General features: G+C 39.3%; 1 protein-coding gene across 7 annotated transcripts in view; it reads left to right on the plus strand.

The window, feature by feature from the left end:
• RUNDC3B (RUN domain containing 3B) overlaps positions 1 to 21,511 on the plus strand; it is a 156,123-nt gene that overhangs the window by 107,445 nt on the left and 27,167 nt on the right. For 5 of the 7 annotated variants that reach the window (XR_006334842.1, XM_043871731.1, XM_043871726.1 and 2 more), the window contains one exon: positions 21,031 to 21,177. The exons of the other annotated variants lie outside the window; for them this stretch is intronic. Coding sequence is in view for 4 of the 5 variants with exons in the window: in XM_043871731.1 (XP_043727666.1) it covers positions 21,031 to 21,177 (147 nt within the window). In the remaining variant the exon portion in view is untranslated. The remainder of the gene's footprint in view (positions 1 to 21,030; positions 21,178 to 21,511) is intronic. 7 annotated transcript variants of the gene reach the window in all.

Consider the following 21,511-nt stretch of genomic DNA (forward strand, 5'->3'; position numbering starts at 1 on the left):
CCAGAAGTGGGATTGCTGGGTCATATGGCAGTTCTATTTTTAGTTTTTTAAGAAATCTCCACACTGTTTTCCATAGTGGCTGTACTAGTTTGCATTCCCACCAACAGTGTAAGAGGGTTCCCTTTTCTCCACACCCTCTCCAGCATTTATTGCTTGTAGACTTTTGGATGGCAGCCATCCTGACTGGCATGTAATGGTACCTCATTGTACCACAGCTTTCTTATCCATTCATCTGCCAATGAACATCTAGGTTGCTTCCATGTCCTGGCAATTATAAACAGTGCTGTGATGAACATTGGGGTACATGTGTCTCTTTCAGTTCTGGTTTCCTCAGTGTGTATGCATGGCAGTGGAAATAATTTCAAACTTTAAGAAAGGTTACAAAGATAGTACAAAATAATTTCTATATGCTCTTTACTAGATTCATCAGTTTTCAGCGTTTTCCTCATGTCATAATTCTCTCCTCGTATATATAGACATGTTATTTTTTGAACTACCTGAAAGTAGTTTGCATACCCCATAGTACTTCAGTGTGTTTTTCCTAAGAACAATAACATTATCTTAAACACTCACAGTTCAACTCTCATTTTAAGAAATTTAAATCAATAAAATACTTCCATTTTACCTATATCTCATATTTTGCTTTCATCAGTTGTCCAAGTAATGTTTCATATTGCCTTTGTTTTTTTGGTCCAGAATCTAATCCAGGATCACATTTTGCATTGACCCTCAGTCTCTTCAGTTGCTTTTCACATTAGCGTTCAGTGGTTATCTCAGTTCAGATTGGTATTTCTGAGAACACAAGCTAGAAATTTTATAGACTGCCCCTCAGTTTGAGTTTGTTTGCTTTTCCTTGTAATTAGGATGAGCTTACCCATTTGGGGCTGGAATAGTAAGCAAGCAGTGTGTTCTTGGGGTGTCACATCCAGAGGTTCATGAAGTCTGTTGGCCTTTTGTTAGTGATGTTAATTTTAATCATTTGGTTAAGATGTTTTTCTCTTCTGTATAGTTACTGCTGTTCCTTCTGTAATTAACACATAATTTGCATGGAGATACTTTGCAACTAAGAAAATTAAATGATATTTTTAAGTAAAAAAGTTTTATTAAGGAACATAAAAATTTAGTGTTTCTAGGAATTTGTGTCTTGGTAAGAAGAATTACGTTCACTTATTGTTTCTTAAGATTTTTAAAAAATATTTTAAAGAGAATGTGTCCTATGGGATCTCTGTCACTGAGGAGCACATTAATGCTACTAATCCTATAGTGTCGCTCACTACTATAAGCAGGAGAAAAATATTATGACACAAACAATAGAGATTTCTGGTTATTTCTTTACAATTAAAAGATTAAGAAAGTAATTTTTCTTTTGCAAATAATACTGGTAGTGTGTCTAAATGCTTTTAACTTAAAAATAATTATGTAGTCAGTTTTTATTTCATCACAGAGATATTTCCATTTGAAGAATTAAATTTGAATGCATCACATTTATTTTACTTCTGATAATTTAAAGGAAAGTCTCAAATTTTTTAGTTTAAAAAAGAATTTGTGAGTTAGGTTTTATCTTATTGCTATGATAGAAGTGTCCTTGATCTTTCTGGTTTTGCAAAGAAACCTTACAATTGTTTTTAATCTCTTTAAGTTACTAATCTCAATACTAATCAATCACTAATTGATTAGTTACTAATCAAATACTAATAAATTTAAGTTTTAATCTCTTTAAGTTACTAGATGAATCTAGTTAATCTCTTTAAGTTACTAGAGCAAAAAATATAAAGTTAAAGTAACTGATGAGAATTAGATTTGGAATTTGGAGATTAAAGATTTATTTTCACATAACATGGTTGCAGTCTGTGGATGGGTTGTAAATTGGTGCCTTACAAGATCCCTTTATACAGAAAGCATTGCAGGAACACTTAATAGACTAAGGTGTCTTCTAGAATGTTTACAATCTGCTATGTTATCAGATTGCATTTAAGGTACACATAAACTCTGGGCATTTTTGAAACTGTAGGGAGAGTGGACATTTTTTCCTCCCTATGTCACGAGATTTTTTTCCAACAGGAAGGTCTGCAGTCAAAGTTATAACATATAAAGAAAAAGGTTAGAAGAGGAGCATTAAATGGAATATGAAGTATGAAATATTTGCTTCTACATTATGTTGATTATCTTTTCCTGGGTGATTAAGATAATTTGCCACTTAACTTTTTATATATTTCTCAAAGGTTAGATTTGTTTTTTAATTACTATTAAAATATGCTTTAAAGTCTTTAAATACTTGTGAAATCTGAGCATTGTGTAATTTGGGCAGTAGATGATATGATAGAGGAGCATTCCATAGCTTCATCACATCAGGACTGTGCTCAGATACTGGCTCTGTCCTTGCCTATTATGAGCTCAATCTCAGTTGAATTATTTTCTTGGAGCCTCTGTTGCATTATTTGTAACATGGAGATAATATTTGTGTTGTGGGTTTTCATAAGTATTAAATCATGTTTAATAATGTTAGGACAAAGAAGGTAATCAAGATTATTAGTCTGTTTTGGCTTGTAGAAACCTTAAGATCTCCTTAATATATTCACTCAGATGAATATTGAGTTTAAAATGTTTTACCTTAACATGCCTAAATGGTACAGCTCAGACAATGAGTTTGGACTTGACTGTATTATCCCTGAGTATCAAGGAATTCACTTTTGAGATCGAGTTTCTAAATGGTGTGCTGTGCTATGCTAAGTCACTTCAGCCTTGTCCGACTCTTTGCGACCCTGTGGGCTGTGGCCTACTCGACTCCTCTGTCCAAGGGGATTCTATAGACAGAAATCCTGGAGTGGGTTGCCGTGCCCTCCTCCAGGGGATCTTCCCTACCCAGGGATTGAACCTGGATCTCTAAAGTCTCCTGCATTGGCAGGCAGGCTCAGTGGTACTTGGATGAATATTTATGATAATACTATAGATCTGTGATAGGCATTCAGAGAGATTTTCTGCTGTACAGGTGATTCTTTGTGAAGCACTCATTGCAAACTTTGAGGACAGACAGTCTCAGAACAGGATACAAGAGCTAAACACCATGTCATGATTATTATCGATAAAATGTATAATGATTATTTTCTAGTTGCTGAAATTTTTCTATTTGTGATTTGAAAAATAGGAATAGTAAAATGTTTTACAGGGCTCCCTAGAGAAGGGAGTGAAGAGTCTTGACTAGCAGAGTGAAGAATCATGCATTGCTAAAACTAGGCCACTGTTAAGGTTCAGCAGCCAGTTTGGTGTTGTAGTAATGGTGTGATCTGTTAGCCTGAAAATCAGAATGCATTGATGCTGTGGCACCCTGGCTTACAACTTTTAGGATGACTGATGTGGATTCTAACAGAGGGCAATGACATCATCATAGCCCAGTTAAAAATGGGAAAATCATGGCAGTTACTGGTCATATATATTTTTGGCAGGTGACAGCTATTAAAATATCAAATTACAATTAGGCTGACATCTATTACACACAGAAGAAATGTACAAAAAAGATCTTCATGACCCAGATAATCAAGATGGTATGATCACTCACCTAGAGCCAGACATCCTGGAATGTGAAGTCAAGTGGGCCTTAGAAAGCATCACTACAAACAAAGCTAGTGGAGGTGATGGAATTCCAGTTAAGCTATTTCAAATCCTAAAAGATGATGCTGTGAAAGTGCTGCACTCAATATGCCAGCAAATGTGGAAAACTCAGCAGTGGCCACAGGACTGGAAAAGGTCAGTTTTCATTCCAATCCCAAAGAAAGGTAATGCCAAAGAATGTTCAAACTACCACACAGTTGTACTCATCTCACACACTAGCAAAGTAATGCTCAAAATTCTCCAAGCCAAGCTTCAGCAGTGTGTGAACCATGAACTTCCACATGTTCAAGCTGGTTTTAGAAAAGGCAGAGGAACAAGAGATCAAGTTGCCAACAACCGTTGGATTATTGAAAAATCAAGAGAGTTCCAGAAAAACATCTATTTCTGCTTTGTTGATTATGCGAAAGGCTTTGGCTGTCTGGATCACCACAAACTGTGGAAAATTCTTCGAGATGGGAATAGCAGACCACCTGACCTGCCTCTTGAGAAATCTGTATGCAGGTCAGGAAGCAACAGTTAGAACTGGACATGGAACAACACACTGGTTCCAAATCGGGAAAGGAGTACGTCAAGGCTGTATATTGTCACCCTGCTTATTTAACTTATATGCATTTAACTTATTTAACTTATATGCATCATGAGAAACGCTGGGCTGGAAGAAGCACAAGCTGGAATCAAGATTGCAGGGAGAAATATCAATAACCTCAGATGTGCAGATGACACCACCCTTATGGCAGAAAGTGAAGAAGAACTAAAGAGCCTCTTGATGAAAGTGAAAGAGGAGGGTGAAAAAGTTGGCTTAAAGCTCAACATTCAGAAAACTAAGATCATGGCATCTGGTCCCATCACTTCATGGCAAACAGATGGAGAAACAGTGGCAGACTTTTTTTGGGGGGGGGGGGGCTCTGAAATCACTGCAGATGGTGACTGCAGCCATGAAATTAAAAGACACTTACTCCTTGGAAGAAAAGTTATGACCAACTTAGACAGCATATTAAAAAGCAGAGATATTACTTTGCCAACAAAGGTCCATCTAGTCAAGGCTATGGTTTTTCCAGTAGTCATATATGGATGTGAGAGTTGGATTATAAAGAAAGCTGAGCACCGAAGAATTGATGCTTTTGAACTGTAGTGTTGGAGAAGACTCTTGAGAGTCCCTTGGACTGCAGGGAGATCCAACCAGTCCATCCTAAAGGGAATCAGTCCTGAATATTCATTGGAAGGACTGATGTTGAAGCTGCAATTCCAATACTTTGGCCACCTCATTGGAAAAGTCCCTGTTGCTGGCAAAGACTGAAGGTGGGAGAAGAAGGGGACAACAGAGGATGAGATGGATGAATGGCATCACCGACTCAATGGACATGAGTTTAAGTAAACTCCCGGAGTTGATGATGGACAGGGAAGCCCTGGGGTGCTGCAGTCCATGGGGTCCCAAAGAGTCGGACACAACTGAGTGACTGAACTGAACTGAATACAGGCAAATACTTCAGGCCAGCAATAGATGGCGCTCTCTCACTGTACACCAATAGATGGCCCTCTCTCATCCTGCTTTCCTCTACCTCTGAGCTAGGACTTGGAGATGACTCCTGTAGTAACGCAGCTTTGTGTGGTTTTTCCCTTGCCTTCATGGCAAGCCTCAACCTCAGGAGCCTCGACCATCTTCCATCAAGTAGCTCTTGTTTGTCGTTGTTAAAGCTGTTGTCATTGTAAAGTTATTGTAATATTTCTTTAATTAATAGGAATTTAACAAATATTTTACACTAGGTTTGAAGTTTAGTTAGGATTGTCACAGTCTTTCTTAGTGGTCTAGTTAGAAGGTTGAATAGGCTTTGAGTTGTCATCCCATAACCCTGTTCTCCCCATAAGTAAGTGAAAGTTGCTAGTCATACCCGACTCTTTGTGACCCCATGGACTGTAGACTCTGTCCATGGGGATTCTCCAGCCAAGAATACTGGAGTGGGTAGCCATTCCTTTCTCCAGGGGATCTTCCCGACCCAGGGATTGAACACAAGTCTCCTGCGTTGCATGCAGATTCTTTACTGTTTGAGCCACCAGTGAATCCCTTTCCCCATCAGGCTAGTTATTTTCATTGTGTGATTGAAGAACACTGTTTTGTTTTGTTTCTGGATTACAGCAGAAATGCATATATTCAATGTCCTTCTATCACTTAAATTTATTTTTCTTTTTGATGCTCAGATTGTCCAGTTTTTACTAGTGGAAATGCCTTTATGTTAATTCCTGTGTACTTCTGACAAGATACATTTGCCATTGCTAACTTTCTTGCTTTCTGTTACAAGATACCACAGGCTGATCTTGGATAGTTCTGGTCCTGGAATCAGCCATTCCTCTAAGGATCCAGAGTTTATCTTATATTTTACAATGAAAGGGAAAAGGAGGCATTTGAGGGAATTCCTGGCGGTTCCAGTAGTTAAGACGGCAATGAACAACAAGGAAATAATTACTATAAAAAAGGAGGTTAAAAAAAAATAAAAAAAAATAAAAAATAAAAAAGGAGGTTAGGGACTTTGCTGGTGGTCCAGTAGTTAAGATGCCATGTTTCCACTGCAGGGGGCCTGGTTTTGAGCCTAACACACCAGAAAAATAAATAAGGAGGCATTTGAGGGTTGTTTGAGGTTCTAAATTACTCATTAATGTTTCTTTTCAAAGGATACTCTCAAGTAAAGGTCTAAAGTTCAACTAGAATGAATAAGATACAGAGATGTAATTAATGTACAGCACAGGGAATATAGCCAATGCTTTATAATAACTATAGATGGAGTATAATTAAAAAAGTAATGAATAACTATGCTATATACCTGAAACTAATAGAATATTGGAAATCAATTGTACTTCAGTTTCTTTTAAAAATGTAAACATTGGAAAGCATTTAAGAGACCTTGTTAGATTTGGGATTAACTTTTTGGGCAAAAATACTTCTTGGTAGATAATAATTTTTGAATACATAAATAAAACACTTTATTTATTTATAAATTTATAAAACACTTTGAAAGAAGAAGCCTAGTAGGGAGCCAGGTATTCAAAAATTATTATCTACCTATGAAGTATTTTTGCCCAAAAAGTAGAAGGCAGTGGCAACCCACTCCAGTACTCTTGCCTGGAAAATCCCAGGGACGGAGGAGCCTGGTGGACTGCAGTCCATGGGGTCGTGAGGAGTCAGACGCGACTGAGCGACTTCACTTTCACTTTTCACTTTCATGCATTGGAGAAGGAAATGGCAACCCACTCCAGTGTTCTTGCCTTGAGACTCCCAGGGATGGAGGAGCCTGGTGGGCTGCCGTCTGTGGGGTCGCACAGAGTTGGACACGACTGAAGCAACTTAGCAGCAGCAGCAGCAACTGTAAAGTAATACAAAGAATCACTTTACAAAAAATTTACAAGAATAGGTAGATAATTTATAATTTCTGAATAACTGTAAAGTGACCTTTATCCCATGTCTGTGTCTAAATTTAACAAAAAGCAAAACACATAACTAAAGGATATTTTGTATTGAAATTATGAAGAAGGTAGGGTTTACAAAATGCTATGTAAGCATTTTCCAATTCTGGTAAGCTTTCATGAATAAAGAGTAAATTCTTATTACTTCTTTTGGTACTAAATTGCTTTTGTAACTCCTCTGGCATTTATATCCATTCATTTGACAAATATTGAGAATGCCATGAAGATCCAGGCTCTGTTCTAGGGGCTGGTGACTCTGGAGTGAATAAAACAGGGTCCCTGCCCTCACAGAGTTTACCTTAGGCAGTCGGCAATCACCGACACCAACAGTAACAAATAGTGCCTGAGTGATGGTCCTGTTCCTCTTCCAAAGTAGCTGAGAGAGGCTGTGAAACTGTTCAGTTTGGGACTGTAACCCATGTGGCCAGGACTGAAACCTGGCCAAAACCCACTATCTTCCAACCGAGATCAGAAATCGGGTTTCAGGACCTAACGAAGCTCTGGTTCTTGATGTTTTGTTGCAGAAGGAATTCAGTGAAAGACAGAGTGCTAGGTAAAAAGTGGATTTATTTAGAGACATACACACTCCACGGAGTGTGGGCCATCTCAGAAGGTAAGAGCAGCCTCGTAATACTGCTGTGGTTAGGTCTTATGGGCTGGGTAATTTCATAGGCTAAGTGGGAGGATTATTCCAACTATTTGGGGGAAGGGCAGAGATTTCCAGGAACTGGGCCACCACTCACTTTTTGGTCTTTGATGATCGGCCTTGGAACTGTCATGGTGCCTGAAGGTGAGTCATTTAGCTTGATGATGCGTTACAATGAACGTATATTGAGGCTTAGGTCTGGTAGAAGTTGACCCATCTGCCATCTTGGACCTGTTTGGTTCTGATCAGTTTATGTCATGTCCTCAGGCTCTGTCATTATTTTAAAGGTTATGCCCTACCCGCTTCCTTCCTGTTTGAGCTGTAAGGAGGTAGTTCTTATCCTGTGTTCCTAGGAGAGGAAAAGAGGAGAAGTGTATCCACACCTCATGTTTGGTGGCTTTCCCTGTCTGGAGCGTCAGTCTCTCTACCCTAGTCATTTTGCGCATTTGAGTAAAATTCTGAATTACTGTACTTGTGCTGCGCATGTGTGTGCGCTCGGTCGCTTCAGTCAGTTCAGTCCTGGAGTGGGTTGCCATGTCCTCCCCCAGGGGGTCTTCCTGACCCAGGGATCGAACCTGCGTCTCTTGCATTGCAGGCGGGTTCTTTACCACTGAGCCAGCAGGGAAGCCCCTTTCTCGTGCTAGATTAGATCCTTTATCTTCATGAAGATTACAGCCTAAGATTTTCTCAGTGTGCCCTGTTACAAATAGCACTGGACTATATCTTGAGAATTACAGTACATCAGGAAATAAATAATACATAGAAAATAGCAAAGGTGTGCAGCAGGGGTTTGGGGCATTTGCTGGACTTGCCATTAGAACTTGCCTTGTAGACATCGGCTTCAAATGTGTTAGCTTATCAACATTAAAAATTGCCTCATATCGTGGACCTTTGGGGTTACTTAGGAATACTTGGAGTCACAGATATTAAATGGTAAGTTCCAAGTGTTATATGCCTTATGTATAACTAGAGGCTGAAAGTAAAACTTCATCATGAACATCAGCACAGCATCTGAGGTGAGTGGGGAAAGGAGCAAAATGAGGGAGAAAGGATAACCCTGAAGTATGGAGACACAGGATAAGGAATCAAATAAATGAACAGAGTAATACTTTGAATTGACTGAGCACTGCTCAGTCAAAATATAGAGTATGGGATTCTACATCTATTAAAAGAGCTTGTAAGTAACAGTAGACTTGAGCCTAATCTCTGAAAGGAAGGAAGGAGACCGAACTGGAAATTTTCTTTTTGTCTTTCATTTAGAATAATAAGTGTAATATTGAGGGTGCAAAAAAATGTGTGATTTCATTTTTGACACCAGGGTACTCTGGCTGAAACCCTTGCTTTAAGTGCCATTTGCAGCTAAAGACAAAAGAAGGTGATTTGTTGGGAGTAGTGGTTTGGAAATGCTAAGAGGAGGGATGAAATTTACATTCAGATAAGAAGGAAAACGTTTGGTAAACGATATTTGCTTGACCATGCAGACATAGTGGGACATGGTCAACCCTGTTCTGCCCCTCACACGCCTGGCCCATGTTCTTTTTAGGCATCTTCAGTGATAGCTCTGTTCCTGGTTGTTGTTGTTCAGTCACTAAGTTGTGTCCGACTCTTTGCAACCCCCTGAAGTATATAGCACACCAGTCTCCATTGTCCTCAAATATCTCCCAGAGTTTGCTCAAACTCATGTCCATTGAGTCAGTGATGCCATCCAACCATCTCATCCTCTGTCGCTCCCTTCTCCTCCTGCCCTCAGTCTTTCCCAGCATCGGGGTCTTTTCCAATGAGTTGTCTCTTTGCATCAGGTGGTCGAAGTATTGGAGCTTCAGCTTCAACATTAGTCCTTCCATTGAATAGTCAGGGTTGATTTCCTTTAGGATTGACTGATCTACTTATTGTCCAAGGGACTCTCGAAGAGTCTTCTCCAACACCACAATTTACAAGCATCAGTGCTTTGGCTCTCAGTCTTCTTTATGGTCCAAATCTCACATGACTACTGGAAAAACCCTACCTTTGACTATACAGACTTTGTCAGCAAAGTGGTGTCTTTGCCTAGCTTTCCTTCCAAGGAGCAAGTGTCCTAATTTCATGGCTGCAGTCACCATGTGCAGTGATTTTGGAGTCCAAGAAAATAAAACCTGCCACTGTTTCCATTTTTTGCCCTCCTATTTGCCATGAAGTGATGGGACTGGATGCCATGATCTTAGTTTTTTTAATGTTGAATTTCAAGCCAGTTTTTTCATTCTTCTCTTTCACCCTCATAAAGTGACTCTTTAGTTTCTCTTCTCTTCGTGCCATTAGAGTGGTGTTATCTGCATACCTGAGGTTGTGAAAATTTCTTCTGGCAATCTTTTTTTTTTTTAATTGTTGAGATGTATTTAAAATTTTTTAAATTTATAATTGAAGGATAACTGCTTTACAATATTGTGTTGGCTTCTGCTATATATCAACATGAATCAACCATAGGTATACATATGTCCCGTCCGTCTTGAACCTTCCTCCCACTTCCAACCCCATCCCACTGCCAGCAATCTTGATTCCAGTGTCTGATTCATCCAGCCCAGCATTTCGCATGATATACTCTGCATAGAAGTTAAATAAACAGGGTGACAATACACAGACTTATCTTACTGCTTTCCTGATTTTGAACCAGTCCATTGTTTCATGTCTGTTTCTAACTATTGCTTCTTGATCCGCATACAGGTTTCTCGAGAGACAGGTAAGGTGGTCTGGTACTCCTGTCTCTTTCAGAATTTTCCAGTTTGTTGTGATCCACACAGTCAAAGGCTTTTGTGTAGTCAGTGAAGCAGAAGTAGATGCTTTTCTGGAATTCCCTTGATTTCTCTATGATCCAGTGAATGCTGGCAATTTGATCTCTGGTTCCTCTACCTTTTCTAAACCCAGCTTGTACATCTGGAAGTTCTTGGTTCATGTGCTACTAAAGCCTAGCTTGAAGGATTTTGAGTATAACCTGAATAGCATGTGAAATGAGTGTAGTTATATGGTAGTTTGAACAATCTTTGGCATTGCCCTTCTTTGGGATTGGAATGACGAATGACATTTTCTAGTCCTGTGGCTACTGAGTTTTCCAAATTTGATGCCATACTGCGTGCAGCACTTTAACACTTAACCTCTTCTGCTTCTATTAGGTCCTTAAAATTTCTGTCATTTAACAAGCCCATCCATGCATGAAATGTTCCCTTGCTATCTCCAGTTTTCTTGAAGAGATCTCTAGTCTTTCCCATTCTATTGTTTTCCTCTCTTTCTTTGCATTGTTCATTTAAGAAGGCCTTCTTATCTCTGCTTGCTATTCTCTGGAACTCTGCATCTTTCCCTTTCTCCTTTGCCTTTTGCTTCTTTTCTTTCCTCAGGTTATTTGTGAAGCCTCCTCAGGGAACCACTTTTCCTTCTAGCATTTCTTTTTCTTTGGGATGGTTTTAGTCACTGCCTCCGGTACAGTGTTATGAACCTCTGTCCACAATTTTTCCAGCACTCTGTCTACCAGATCTAATCCCTTGAATCTGTTCATGACCTCCACTGTATAATCATAATGGGTTTGATTTAGGTCATACCTGAACGGCCGAGTGGTTTTTCCCCACTTGCTTCGATTTAAGCCTGAATTTTGCTATAAGGAGCTGATGATCTGAGCCACAGTCAGCTCCAGGTCTTGTTTTTCGCTGACTGTATAGAGCTTCTCCATCTTTGGCTGCAAAGAACATAATTAATCTGATTTCTGTATTGACCACCTGGTGATGTCCATGTGATGGTAATGGTCATAGTGGAGAGTTCTGACAAAACATGGTCCACTGGAGGAGGGAATGGCAAACCACTCCAGTATTCTTGCCGATAGAACCCCATGAACTATATCAATAGGCAAAAAAATATGACACAGAAAGAAGAGACTGCCCTAAGTTGAAAGGTGTCCAATATGCTCCTGAGGAAGAAAGAAATAGCTCCAAAAAGAAGGAAGAGGCTGAGCCAAAGCAGAAACAATGCCCAGTTCTAGATGTGTCTGGTGGTGAGAGTAAAATCCCATGCTGTAAAGAACAATACTGCATAGGAACCTGGAATGTTAGGTCCATGAATCAAGGTAAATTGGATGTGGTCAAGCAGGAGATGGCAAGAGTAAACATCAACTTCTTAGGAATCAGTGAACTAGAATGGATGGGAACGGGCAAATTTAATTCAGATGACCATTATATCTACTATAACCTTCAGTGGTAAAGAATTTGCCTGCAATGCAGGAGGTGCAGGAGACACAGGTTTGACCCCTGAGTCAGGGAGATCCCCTGGAGAAGAAAATGGCAACCCACTCCAGTATTTTTGCCTGAAAAATCCCATGGACAGGGAAACCTGGTGGGCTATAGTCCATGGGGTCACAAAGAGTCAGACACAACTGAAGCAATTAAGCATTCATGCACTATATCTACTACCGTGGGCATGAGTCCCTCGGAAGAAATGGACTAGCCTTCAAAGTCAACAAAGGGTTCTTAAATGCAGTACTTGGGTGCAATCTCAAAAATGACAGGATGATCTCGGTTGGTTTCCAAGGCAAATCATTCAGTATCACAGTAGTCCAAGTCTATGCCCCAACCACTGATGCCAAGGAACCTGAAGGTGACCAATTTTATGAAGACCTACAACACCTTCTAGAACTAACACCCCCCCCAAAAAAATGTCCTTTTCATCATAGGAATTGGAACGTAAAGGTAGGAAGTCAAAAGGTACCTGGAGTAACAAGCAAGTTTGGCCTTGGAGTACAAAATGAAGCAGGGCAAAGGCTAACAGAGTTTTGCCAAGAGAACGCACTGGTCATAGCAAACACCCTCTTCCAATAACACTAGGGATGACTTTACAAATTGACATCACCAGATGGTCAATACCAAAATCAGAGTAATGATTACATTCTTTGCTGCCGAAGATGGAGAAGCTCTATACCATCAGCAAAAACAAGGCCTGGAGTTGACTGTGGCTCAGATCATCAGCTCCTTATAGCAAAATTCAGGCTTAGAATAAAAAAAAGTCGGGAAAACTACTAGTCCATTCAGATATAACCTAAATCAAATCCTTTATGATTATACTGTAGAAGTGATGAATAGGTTCAAGAGATTAGATGTGTTAGACAGTACCTGAATAACTATGGACAGAGGTTCATGACATTGTATGGTAGGCAGTGACCAAAACCATCCCAAAGAAAAAGAAATGCAAGAAGGAAAAGTGGTTGTCTGAGGAGGCTTTCCAAATAGTCGAGGAAAGAAGAGAAGTGAAAAGCAAAGGAGAAAGGGAAAATAGACCCAACTGAATGCAGAGTTCCAGAGAATAGCAGGGAGAGATAAGAAGGCCTTCTTTAATGAACAATGCAAAGAAATAGAGGAAAGCAATAGAATGGGAAAGACTAGAGATCTCTTCAAGAAAATTGGAGATACCAAAGGAACATTTTATGCAAGGATGGGCATGATAAAGGACAAAAATAGTAAAGACTTAGCAGAGGCAGAGAGATTAAGAAGAGGTGGCAAGAATACACAGAAGAACTATACAGAAAAGGTCTTGATGACCTGGATAACCATGATGGTGTGATGAGTCACCTGAAACCACACGCCTTGGAGTGTGAAGTCAAGTGGAACTTAGGAAGCATTACTTCCAATAAAGCTAGTGGAGGTGATGGAATTCCAGCTGAGCTATTTAAAATCCTAAAAGATGATGCTGTTAAAGTGCTGTACTCAATATATCAGTGAGTTTGGAAAACCCAACAATGGCCACAGGACTGGAAAAGGTCAGTTTTCATCCCAGTTCCAAAGAGGGGCAGCGCTAAAGCAGGTTCAGACTACTGGACAATTGAGCTCATTTTACATGCTAGCATGGTAATGCTCTAAATCCTTCAAGGTAGGCTTCAACAATACATGAACCTAGAACTTCCAAATGTGCAAGCTGGATTTAGAAAAGGCAAAGGAACCAGAGATCAAATGGCCAACATTTGTTGGATCATAGAAAAAGCAAGGGAATTCCAGAAAAACATCTTCTTTTGCTTCATTGGCTATGCAAAAGCCTTTGACTGTGTGGATTGCAACAAACTGTGGAAAATTTTTAAAGAAACGGGAACACCAGACTGCCTAACCTGCATCCTGAGAGACCTGTATGCAGGTAAAAAAGCAACCGTTAGAACCTTATATGGGACAACTGACTGGTTCAAAATTGGGAAAGGAGTACGGCAAGGCTGTACATTGTCACCCTGTTTATTTAACTTCTATGCAGAATACATCATGTGAAATGCTGGGCTGGATGAGGTATAACCTGTAATCAAGATTGCTGGGAGAAATATTAACAACTTCAGGTATGCAGATGATGCCACTCTAATGGCCAAAAGCAAAGAGGAACTAAAGAGCCTCTTGATGAAGGTAAAGGAGAGTGGAAAAGCTGGCTTAAAACTCAGCATTAAAAAACCAAGATCATGGCATCTGGTTCCATCACTTCATGGCAAATAGAAGGCGAAAACATGGAAGCAGTGACAAGTTTTCTCTTGGGCTCCCCAATCACTTGGGATGGTGACTGCAGCCATGAAATAGAAGACACTTGCTTCTTGGAAAGAAGGCTTTGACAAACCTAAATAGCTTATTAAAAAGCAAAGACATCACTTTGCTGACGTAGGTCTGTATAGTCAAAGTTCTGGTTTTTCTAGTAGTCATGTGCAGATGTTTGAGTGGACCATAAAGAAGGCTGAGTGCTGAAGAATTGATGCTTTCAAACTGTGGTGTTGGAGAAGACTCTTAAGAGTCCTTTGCACAGCAAGGAGATCAAACCCGTCAATCCTAAGGGAAATCAGCCCTGAATATTCATTGAAAGGATTGATGCTGAAGCTCCAATACTTTGGCCACCTAATGGAGAAAGCTGACTTATTGGAAAAGACCCTGATGCTGGGAAAGGTTGAAGGCAAAGGAGAAGAGATGAAGATAAGGATGAGATGGTTGGATAACATCACCAATTCAATGGACATGAACTTGGGTGAGCTCCGGGAGATGGCGAGGGACAGGGAAGCCTTGGCAGTGCTGTAGTCCACGGGGTCACAAAGAGTCGGACGTGAATTAGCGACTGAACAACAACAATGTTCATGTGTAGTGTCGTCTCTTGTATTGTTGGAAGAGGATGTTTACTATGACCAGTGTGTTCTCTTGGAAAAACTCCGTTAGCCTTTGCCTTACTTCATTTTGTACTCCAACACCAAACTTACCCGTTATTCCAGCTATCTCTTGACTTCCTACTTTTGCATTCCAATCCCTGTGATGAAAAGGATGTCTTTTTTTTGGTGTTAGTTCTAGAAGGTGTTGTAGGTCTTCATAGAACTGGTCAGTTTCAGAGTCTTTGCCATCAGTGGTTGGGACATAGACTTGGATTACGTATTCTTTGTATGTATTTGCAGTAATAGCTCTATTCCTGGAACAGACCCATTATCTAAATTCTTTAGGTAGCTAAGAGGAATGTAAAAAGAAAGACTTTTGAGCCGTCTTTTCCTCCTTGAAAACAATCAGCCTAAATTAATTCTCATGCCAAAGAGGCACATTTTTAGGGTGGCAAATATTGCTGCCTTACAGAATTAATATCCAGAATATTTAATGAATTTACACAACTCAATAGCAAAAATAACTTTTTTTAAAATAGGCAAAGGACTTGAATAGACATTTCTCCAAAGAAGGCATAGGAATGACCCAGCAGTTATGTGTGGAAAGGTGTTCAACTTCACTAATCATCTGGGAAAAAATTAAGAGTAGAACTACTATATGGTCCATTAGTCCCACTTCTGAGTATTTACCCAAACGGAGGGAAATTAGGATTGTTATCAAACCCAAGTTCATGAGCCCCATGCACCGTGAGACCAAACAAACTGAACAGTCAGACTTTGGAGCAAAGAAAGATTTGTTGATCAAAAGGGTGCTGACCAAGAAGATGGAAGACAAAAGTTTGTCTCAGATCCATCTTACTGGCTGGCCAGGATGTAGGGTTCTTAAAAGCAACAGTTGGCATGAGGGTTGCAGGGGCCATGACCTTTTTCTCATTGGTTAGTGGGAAGGTAACAGGGTGGTGTTTCAGGAATCTTAATCATCAACCTTTCAGCCAGTCTGAGGTCCAGTGCTTGTGCTAGCATGTCATCCCCATCCCCAACCTGGGTGGGGGTCTTAGTTCCTACAGAACAACTCAAACATATGTGTCAGGTTGTTAGGTATATCCCTTGAGGAGGCATTAAGACTCTTTTATCACTGACCTATTTTTTTTTTAGTGTTTTATTTTTAATTGGAAGAAAATTACTTTATAATATTGTGTTGGTTTGTGCCATACATCAACAGTCTTAAACCTCCCCCTCACCTCCCACCCCATCTCATCCCTCTAGGTTGTCAAGGAGCACCAGATTTGGGCTCCCTGCATCATACAGCATATCCCCACTGGCTATCTATTATACGTATGGTAACATATGTGTTTCCATGTTTCTCTCAATTGATCCACCGTCTCCTTCCCCCATTGTGTCCACAAGTCTTTTCTCTGTGGCTGTGTCTCCACTGCTGCCCTGAAAATAGGTTTATCAGTACCACCCTTCTAGATTCCCTATATATATGTGAATATAAGATGTTTGTTTTTTTCTTTCTGACTTGACTTCTCTGTTTGATAGGCTCTCGGTTCATCCACCTCGTTAGAACTGACTCAAATGCATTTGTTTTTAATGGCTTAGTATTCCATTGTATATATGTTTCTTTATCCATTCATCTGTTGATGGGTATCTAGGTTTCTTCCGTGTCCTAGCTTTTGTAAATAGTGCTGCAGTGAACACTGGGGTATGTGTTTTTTTCAATTACTGTTTTCTCGGAGTATGTGCCCAATAGTAGGACTGTTGGGTCATATGGTAGTTTTATTCCTAGTTTTTTAAGGAATCTCCATACTGTTATACTGGAGAAGGAAATGGCAACCCACTCCAGTATTCTTGCCTGGAGAGTCCCATGGACAGAGGAACCCGGCGGGCTACAGTCCATGGGGTCACAAAGAGTCGGACACAACTGAGTGACTGAACAACAGTATACTATTCTCCATAATGGCTGTATGAATTTACATTCCTACCAACAGTGCAAGAGGGTTTCCTTTTCTCCACACCCTCTCCGGCATTTATTATTTGTAGATTTTTTGATGATGGCCATTCTGACTGGTATGATGTAATACCTCATTGTAGTTTTGATTTTCATTTCTCTGATAATGAGCAATTTTGAGCATTTTTCTGTGTGACTATTGGCCATCTGTATGTCTTCTTTGGAGAAATGTCTGTTTAGGTCTTCTGCCCACTTTTTGATTGGGTTGTTTGTTTTTCTGGTATTGAGCTGCATGAGCTACTTGTATATTTTGGAGATTAATCTTTTGTCAATTGTTTTATTTGATGGTATTTTCTCCCATTCTGAGAGTAGTCTTCACCTTGTTTATAGTTTCCTTTGCTATGCAAAAACTTTTAAAGTTTAATTAGGTCACACTTGTTTATTTTTATTTCCGTTACTCTAGAAGGTGGCTCATAGAGGATCTTGCTGTGATTTTTGTCAAAAAGCATTCTGCCTGTGTTTTCCTCTAAGAATTTTATAGTTTCTGGTCTTAACATTTGGTCTTTAATCCATTTTGAGTTTATATTTGTGTGTGGTATTAGGCAGTGTTCTAATTTCATTCTTTTACATGTAGTTGTCAGTTTTCCCAGCACCACTTATTGAAGAGACTGTCTTTTCTCAGTTGTATGTTCTTGCCTCCTTTGTCAAAGACAAGGTGCCCGTGGGTGTGTGATTTTATCTCTGGGCTTTCTATCTTGTTCCATTGGTCTGTATTTCTGCTTTTGTGCCAGTGCTATATTGTCTGGTGAATGTAGCTTAGTCGTATAGTCTGAAATCAGGAGGTTGATTCCTCCAACTCCATTCTTTTTCCTCAACATTGCTTCGCCTTTTTGGGGTCTTCTGTGCTTCCATACAAATTGTGAAATTTTTTTGTTTTAGTTTTGTGAAAAATGCCATTGGTAATTTGATAGAGCTTGCAGTGAATCTGTAGATTGCTTCTGGTAGGATTGTCATTTTCACAATGTCCATTTCTTCCAATCCAGGAATATGATGTATCTCCTCAATTGTTTATATCATCTTTGATTTCTTTTGTCAGTCTGCTATAATTTTCTGTTTATGTGAGCTATTGTTTCTTGACTGCTTTTCCTTTGTTTCTGCATTCCCTCATTTCCCTAAATTCAAAACTGCTTGAATCTCTTTGGAACTCAGGGAAGCCCTAGGAGATTAAAGCCTTTCTCTTGAAGTGATAGCTGCACTGTCATGTTAATTTCAGCATTATTAACAGTAACCAAGAGGTAGAGGTAATTTCAATGTCCATGTGTCCATGGATGAATGGATAAAGAATATGTGATATATAAAGACTGTATGTCTATATACAAACATATACAATGGATGATAATGCAGCCTTAAAAATGAAGGAAATCCTACCATTCATGACAACATGGATGACATTATGCTAAGTGAAATAAACTAGATGCAGAAAGACAAAAACCATATGATCCCATTTATATGTGGACTCTAAAGAAGTCAAATTCACAGAAATGGAATAAAATGTTATCAGAGCCTGGAGAGGGGGGTATTTAGGGAGATAAAGTTCAGGAGTACAACGTTTCTATTATGCAAGATGAATAAATTCTGGAGATCTAATGCATGACAAAGTGACTGTAGTTAACATTATTGTATACTTGAAATCTTCTAAGAGGGTAGATCTTAAGTGTTCTCATCACAAAAAAAAAAGAAGTTAACTATGTTAGGTGTTGGATGTGTTAATTAGCTTGAGTGTGATTATTATTTCACATTGTATATCAAATCATCAAGTTGTTTACTTTAAATGTATACAATTTTAAATTATCAATTATCCTTCAGTAAAGCTGAGGAGGATAAGATTGAATTGTGTGGGTGTGGCCAAATTCCTAAATAATTCCTACTGAGAATCTAAAGAGATATTAGTTATCCACCAATTCAGAGGTAGATACTACAGGAAAGTTGTTAAAAATGAGCTGGAATACATATATTATTTCTACTTTCTTAGTAAATTAATCAATTTTCTCTTAGTGCATCTTTATGTAGAATTATTAACCTTAAATGTTAGCAGCAGGCTGAGCTCCTTCAGACGGTTGGGAAATAGGATTGTCTCTTTTTTGGTACATCTTGGTCAGGACCTCACTGCTAGAACAAATAAACTGCTTGTCTATCACCCTAAATGAACTCTGGTCAAGATTCAGAATTCAAGGGTGGGGTTCTCAACCTAACCAGCTCACTTGCCTGCCCCCTAGTGTACGGGGGTGGTGAGAGCAAGGGTCCCCTTAGCAGGATCCTCCAGGAAGCTTTGCGTTCCACAGCCGCAGGGCAAGTGCTAGGATTTCCTCTGTCCACATTCCTCACAGATGGTGGGAACCAGGTGTGGCATGGATGAAAAACTAGACCTGTTCAATACGCTGAAATCTCTTATATCTTGTTCCAGAGGACTAGGCAGGTTCCCACAGAAAAAGATAATACCTAATTCATCAATGGGCAAAAATTATCCATGGGCAAATAATGTGTAAAAAATTCTGTGAACTTTCAGTCCCTTTTTCCATTCTACATGGTGTAAAAGTTTTCAGTTTCTACAACATATTCTGAAGTGGAGGTGGTGCACTTACTTTTCATTAACGGAGTTTTACCAGTGTCCTTTCCTCAGATGCCTATGTGCCTTTCTTGCATTCTGCTGTGAATATTTCCTGTAGGCCAGTTACGACTTTGAGATTCTGTTCTCCAGTGACATCCACTGGAAACCCTAAAGAGGAGTATGTGAAAGAGAAAAATGTAGTAATAGAGCCCAAAATAAAGACAGTTTATTTTAATAGATTCTCTGGCCAGTAAGCACCATTTATGCTTTACACAATTTTTCTGTCAATCTTAGAAGTTTTCTAATCCCTCTTTACTGTTTTTGTAAAAACTAATGTTAAAGTACCCTAGAAGTCTTTTTTAAGTGTTTCATTCCTTCTCTACTGAAATGAAATAGTTGAACCTTGCTTAAGGTAGTATCTTAATGGGAGACATTCTCACTGACCTCTGCCTATTTCATTTCTAGTATTCCCATGGTAGGAGAAAATCTATTGTTTACATCAGATAATGTTTCTTTATGGACATAGTGGAACAAATATTTTATTTTATTTTTTGTAACAAATACTTTAAAAATGCACACAGATAAAATCAGATCTCTATAAAATCAGAATATTTGTTTGTAGCTTGTAGAGACATTTAAAAGTGGTAGTGCTCCATCAGAATCATGGTTAGTAGCCAGTGGTGCTGTGCAGGCTGGCCTTCTCTAATGCTCGCTAGTGCACTGCTGGCTGTCTGCCGCCCACAGCAGGACTGTGGTCTCTGAAAGTTAGTGGCAAGCACATCTCACTTCCTACTTCTGAGCTGATTGCTCAGAACCTTGGGACATTAAAGTCCTGGACTCCTGCTTGAGAACGCGGATGGCCTAGGTGGTATTTTAAGGTATTCTAGAGGTAGAGTTAGAGCTTTGCAAAAAGAATTATGCTTTTAATTGAACTAACAGTTCAAATGTTGAATTAGTTTTGTGAAATTGAAATTTTGGCAGAAAGCTAGTTCTTTTCCAAGTTGTATTAACAGCTCTACAGAAGATGAAAATAAAACCATGAGTTGTTACAGTGGCTTCATTCTGTAGAAAATTTCTGGTAGAGTATATGGTTCAATGCAGTTGTCATTGAGGAAATTATTTTCATGAAGATTTATTGGTAGTCACTTCTATCAGAAACAATTACAGGAACCTCATAGTTTTTATTTTCTATTTTTCTGTATTTTATTTCTATTTAATTCTTTTGTTTACTATTACTTCAACATTGTGAATTTTGAAGCTAGATAGTCATACAGATGGAATCTCCACTCTCTTTTATGTTTTTATTGGCATCTGATTACCTGTGACTCTTAAGATATCACCATTATTTTTTAGTTACGATGTCCAGTGCAGCTTGAGTCCTTTAGTCCTTTAGTAATATCTCTGGGGAAAAGATAGGAAGCCTGAATTTCACAGGTAGCGGTTTGTTACAGCAGGTAGAGAAAGGATGAAAAGCACCTACTGCCGGAGACAGAACAGCCACGGCCCCGGCCAGCCTTCCTGCAGTTCTGTCCCCAGTCTGTTAACATACCGTTTTTAAAAGGTGAATATGGGGGCCTAAACTGATACCATTAGCTTCCTCTGCCATTGCAGAACAGTGAAGACAAAAGCACTCACCATCTTAATATTCACAGGACTGTGCTAAAGAATAATGATTTAAGATCGAGACAAGAGTTAACTGCCCACCTCACCAACCAGTGGCCTTCCCCAGGAGCTCTGGATGTCAATGCTGTTGCCTTGGACACGTTGCTTTACCGAAAACACAATAAACAGTGGTATGAGTAAGTGTGACCCTTTTTTTTTTTTTTCCAACTAATTACAAACTTAGTTGTACCGCAACATATGACTGTCCACTTTGGTTTCTAATACTTTTCTGAATTCATTATTAGCTCAGAGCAAAAGTAGGATTTAAGACTATTTTGGCTTGGTAAGGTTATATTAAGGCCGCGAATGTGGTAATGTTACAAAGCCACGGCACCCTGGAGAAGTAAAGACGTTGAGAAACGCTTGTGTAGTGTTACAGTAGCTACTCACTTCTCTACTGAACCTTCAGCCAGTCCTTCAGTTATGTCAGTGAGCTTGTATTTAATGAGCCATCTGTATTTGAATTCTAGC

Source organism: Cervus elaphus, chromosome 18 (assembly GCF_910594005.1).
Source record: "Cervus elaphus chromosome 18, mCerEla1.1, whole genome shotgun sequence".
Lineage (NCBI taxonomy): Eukaryota > Metazoa > Chordata > Mammalia > Artiodactyla > Cervidae > Cervus > Cervus elaphus.